Source organism: Phaethon aethereus, assembly GCF_964289735.1.
Source record: "Phaethon aethereus genome assembly, chromosome: 30".
NCBI lineage: Eukaryota > Metazoa > Chordata > Aves > Phaethontiformes > Phaethontidae > Phaethon > Phaethon aethereus.
The window spans coordinates 300778-305525 of NC_138606.1; the positions used below are offsets into that span (position 1 = coordinate 300778).

The 4748-nt window shown below is 58.0% G+C and overlaps 1 protein-coding gene across 1 annotated transcript; it reads right to left on the bottom strand.

The window, feature by feature from the left end:
* Window positions 1–4377, bottom strand: LOC309414613 (uncharacterized protein). Its single transcript, XM_082011970.1, has 6 exons — window positions 3908–4377; window positions 2484–2875; window positions 1853–2447; window positions 850–1673; window positions 746–762; window positions 1–583 (listed from the first exon to the last, which is right to left on the bottom strand). The coding sequence occupies exons 1-6, from the start codon at window positions 4137–4139 to the stop codon at window positions 427–429; spliced, it is 2217 nt and encodes a 738-aa protein (XP_081868096.1). The 5' UTR covers window positions 4140–4377; the 3' UTR covers window positions 1–426.
* Between the last annotated feature and the right edge of the window lie 371 nt (window positions 4378–4748).

Genomic DNA, 4748 nt, shown 5'->3' on the forward strand with positions numbered 1-4748 from the left:
TCCTTAACTGTCTGTGTTTTGGGGACTCGCCTGTGGCAGGAGGTCCCGCAGAGCGGCTGTGTTTCTGGCCACCCCCTGGAGACAAGCCACCCGCGTGCACTGAAAAGGGGGGTGCCGAGCTGGGCTGTGTCCTTGGGGCCAAGGTGGTGCCTGCGGGACGCTCGGCCGTGGGGCGAGAGCGTGTAGGGCGGGGCGTGACTGCTTTCACGGGGCAGTGTTTAGCTCCGGTCAGGTGAAACGGTGCTGTCAGAGCCCTGTGCCTTGCTTACGCTGTCGATCTCAGTGCTCTCCCCTCGTCCTCATCTTGCAGTGTTCTGGCTGAGGCACAGACATGAAATGGAGAGAGCCAGTCGCCCTCACTCACGCGCAGCCCTCTCCCTGCAGCGGAAGGTGAACAGACCAGATCTTTGGGGGTAAGTTTTTTTATTAGACTCCTATCGGAGGGAGTAGAGGAGTTGTGTAGAGGGAATGTCGGAGTCCAAAAGTGGGCGCAGGTGCCTGGGGCTTGATCAGCGTCACCTGGAAGGGGAAAAGTGAGAAGGAAAAACGGTGAGGGTGGTGCCGCATTCTCAGGGAGCCTTGTCTTCAGTGAAGGCCGTCTATTGATGTTCGTGCATTTGGGGTTTGTCGTGCACTGCTGCGTGCACGCCTGGGCACTTTCAGCGAAGCCCCGCCTGTCCCGGTGGCAGGCTTGTTGGAAACCTCCTGTGTGATCAGGGCGTTTCTAATGGCGTGCTGCTGTTACTGGCTGGCATTTCTCCCCTTTTGGGGGAGGAATGGAAAGGCAAAAGAGAAAGAGTTTAGGGGTGGGTAAAATGCATCCCTCGAGTGGTTTTAGAAGGCCACTCAAAGAAAAGATCCTATGTTTGACGCAGGCGGAGTGACATTTGCAAGGTGGCGGCTGGAGCTGAGCTGGAACTGGACCTTGCTCCAAGTGCAGAGGTCTTGTAGCTCCAGCCAGACTTTGCCAGATGCCCCTGCCCTCCCAGCTGAGCCCCGAGTGCATGAGAAGGGTCCGCTCTTGGGCCTGCATGTCCCTTGTGCGGCGGTGTGTCCGGCTGAAGGCCTTGTGATGTGCGAGTGCGTATCAGCGCTGGATGGCTGAGCTAGTGGGGAGGCGATGTGAGATGTGTTCTTTGGCCTCCCTCTGCTCGGCTTTGGGCCAAGGCAAGGGAGCGGGCCTGCTGTCCTGCGGTTTGTCGCTGCAATAAGGTGGTCCTGAATTCTCCGAAGCCGCGTCGGAAGGGGGAGATGCTTAAGGGCTGGCTGTTGCAAAGCAGAGGAGGGGAGGCGGGCAGGCTGCCTTACCTTTCCCAGGCAGTAGTCTGCCGGCCCCGGCTTCACTGTTTTGTCGGCTCCGAGTCGACTGTTGGTTCCCATCGTGTACATGGGAGCCCTTTTCTTGTAGACGTCCAGCTCCACCTTGGGGAACGCAGCAGGACCGGGCGTCTGTAAAGAGAGGCGGGGAGGTGGCTCGATGCAAACGGCAAGCGTTGATTCTTGCCGGGTGCCCAGGCGGGCTGCGCTAGGTGAGCTGGCTGGCCAGAGAAGTGGCGTGAGAGGCGTGGAGCGATGGGAACATGGGCGCCTCCTGTTCCCCGGCAAAGAGGCAGGTTTCGCAGAGATGAAGGGAGATTCCCACTCGTGCCGGTGAGCTTTGCCCAACCACGAGGGTTAGTGTTGGAAAGCGAGGGACTGCAGGTGTCGGTGTCGCTGTTAGCAGCAGGAGAGCCAGGGGACCCGTGGCTTCTTGGGTGTTGCTGCTGCTGCAGGGAAGCGTGCGTTCCACGAGGCTGCAGCAGGCCGCGGAGCCCTACTGCCCTGAGGAGAGCAGCTGAGCTTCAGCTGCTGCCGTGAGAGGGCAGAGAAGCGTAGCTCACCTTGGAGAGGTCTTCAGCAAAGCCATTGTGCTTACTCTTCCCTTTCATGGAGTAGCACGGGCTGGCGTGGGTGTAGGCTGTGTTGGGTCCCACCAGCCTAGGCAGGGTGTAGGTGCCAGGACCTGCAAGGGCAATGGGAAGCGAGCGCGTGTGAGTCCTGCGGGGAGAGGAGCAGCGCCTGGGTGGGAGAGAAGCAGCGTGCCAAGCCTGCTGCGAGGAGCAGGAAGGATGTCTTGCCCCTCGTCCCAGGGTCCCTGTCTTCTGTTGCACTTGGCACGTGTCGGCATCTCCAAACCGGAGTTGCCGTTTCTTCTGTGGGATGAGAGAAGTTGGTGCTCTGGGACGCCAAGCAAACCTTTCCTGCGGCGTCGGCTTTTCCCGAGGCCTGTTGAAAAAGCTGTCCAGCACATTTTCCCTGGAGGACGTGCATGCTGCAAGTGAGTGCATTGCCCTGGGTTCCCTTACCTGGAGGTTGGTCAGTTTTGACGGCCTTGTGCCGGAAGGCCATGGACTGCGCCGGCGCGCTTTTGTAGAGGTGTTTGTTGGCCTTGTCGGTGGAGTAGTCGCCTAGGGCAGAGGAGGAGCAGAGAGAAGCAGTGAAACGGGGCTCCTGTCCTCGGGCCAAAAAGGGAAGGTCGGGAGGAGGTGCTCAGCCTCATTTGTTTTCTGCCTGGAAACCTCTGAAGCCCTTTCAGGGCGTGAGCTGATGGCGTTGTAGCCTGGTAGCACAGGGCAAGAGGAAGGCGTGCGTGCTCGTCTTGCCCGAAGGAAGGGCTGGCCGAAACGGTACTCACTTGGTCCAGGGGTGATCTCGGTCTTTATCTTGGGAAGTCCGCAGATGTGCTGTGCTGGAGCCACGTACTTCCCGTTCCTGGTGATGGAGGGCTGGACGTAGTAGCGAGGACCCGGAGAGCAGCTGTCTGCGACGGGAGGTTTGGCCCCTGCAAACGTGTACGCAGGGGCTTTGCTTTTGGTGGGGCTGTGAGCCAGGTAGCCTAGGAAGAAAAGCCTGTGACAGGACACCTGCTTGCCACTGCGTATTTAAAGCTAGTTTCTAAGAGGAGTAGCTGGAGTTGCTGGCCTCAAGCAATTCCCTTCCACTGTTTCCTCCAGGAGCGATAGCAGCGGGTCATAGAGTGCCTTGTAGCGCAGCAGAGTGAATGTGTAGGCACAGGCGGTTTTGCAAACACGTTGCTAACTAATCTTGAAAAGAAAGTGGACCTCCAGCCAGCGGAGCTCTTGTAAGGAAAGCAGTAAAAAAAAAAAACAAAGGCCCGAAAACCAGACAAAAAGTCCACTGACGTCCAGCAACAACAGTGTAGGCGCTGTGCAATTAATCAGACTCTGCCCCAAACGCTCTTGTCATGATGTATTAACCCCCCAAAGAGCTGCGGAACTAAATTAGTGCAAAGGTAAAGATCGCTTCTGTGAGTTTGCTTTTCTGGAGCAGAAGAAGTAATGGAGGGGAGAGGCCAAAGATGTAGGCGAGGGAGGAGGAGGAAAGAGGAGGAGGAGGTGGGAGCAACAAGTTCACAGCGAAGATACAAGACGAGCTTCGTCCTGCGCGTGCCTTTGCGCAGTGTCGCATGCGAGGGAAGTAGCCGGTGAGTCCTGCCTGTAGCTGTCTGCAGAGCGACCTCCCGGGATGCTAAATAGCAAGACGAATCCCGGCTTATCCCCAGCAGAGCCGAGGAGGGACGTTTCCAAACTCGAGGCGGGGGGCGGGGTGGTGCGCTTGTCCTGAACGTTGAACAGGCAAAGCGCAGAGCCTGTGTGTGGCAGCGGCGGTTGCACACCCAGGGCTTAGGGTGCGCCTAAGGCCACCTCTGCGCTCAGCAGAGTCAGGCAGCTCTTTTCTGGGGCTTTTCCATGAGCAGCGTGAGCCTTCCTCTGGCAGGCCTGTGTCCTTGCTGCAGCTGAGAGCATGGAGGCGTGGAGCAAACGGGGACGGCGCTGTGGCTGCTTGTCCCCTGGAGGCAGTGGATGTGGTGCCCCCCTCCCGTGCCCCCTCGCGACGGTGGTTTTACCTGTTGTCCCGGGGATTGAGTACTTGGGTCCCGGGCTTGTGAACTGGGCGGTGATGAGGCCGCGTGGGCGATGAGGTCTCCAGGTGCCCACCCAGGCTCCATCCATGTTGGAGGCAGCTCCAAAGCCTACGGCAAGAGCAGGAGATTTGCTGAGGGGCTTCCCTGAGAGAGGCCCGGAGTGAAGCCCCCCCGGGAGGAGCAGCAACGCTTCACCTTTCTCAGCCTTGGCCATCGGACTGAGGGCGATGAGCTTGTCGGCTGCTGCAGCTCTCGGTCGCAGAGCGCGGCGAGGGTGAGGGCAGGCAGCGATCGGTCAAGAGAGGTTGTGGTGCCAGCTGCCGGGTGGCCTTGGGGAGACGCCTTGGTTCGTCACAGAGACGCACTGTGACGTCATACGGGCTCCTGGTGCCTGTCATAGGTGCTGCTGCATCATGCGGCTGATGTGGAGCTGTGGTCTGCAAACATTTTTGATCACGAATCCCCACAAGAAAAAAAAGGTTGAGCAGGCCGCGCCCAGCAGATGTGATTTATTTGTCAGTTCTGGACATGTGCTGCTGTCTTCGTGTCCTCAGTACATTCTAAACCATGCACAAAGAGAGCAATGAAAGGGGGAAGAAATGCAGGAAGAAGTGTTTCATTTTTAGCCTAGAACTGGTTGTTAGTGGTACCTAACGCCTCTTTGCTCTCATGGAGAAGAGCAATGGGCTCGAATATGCTTCGGTGTTTTTTTTTTTAAAAATCGTGGTATAAGGTGGTGGAATCTCAGCATAATGCTTGGTGGCCCAGCAGCAGGCCTCTGAATCGCTAAGTCCACTTTCTTAGCATCCTCGGCTTTCATGGC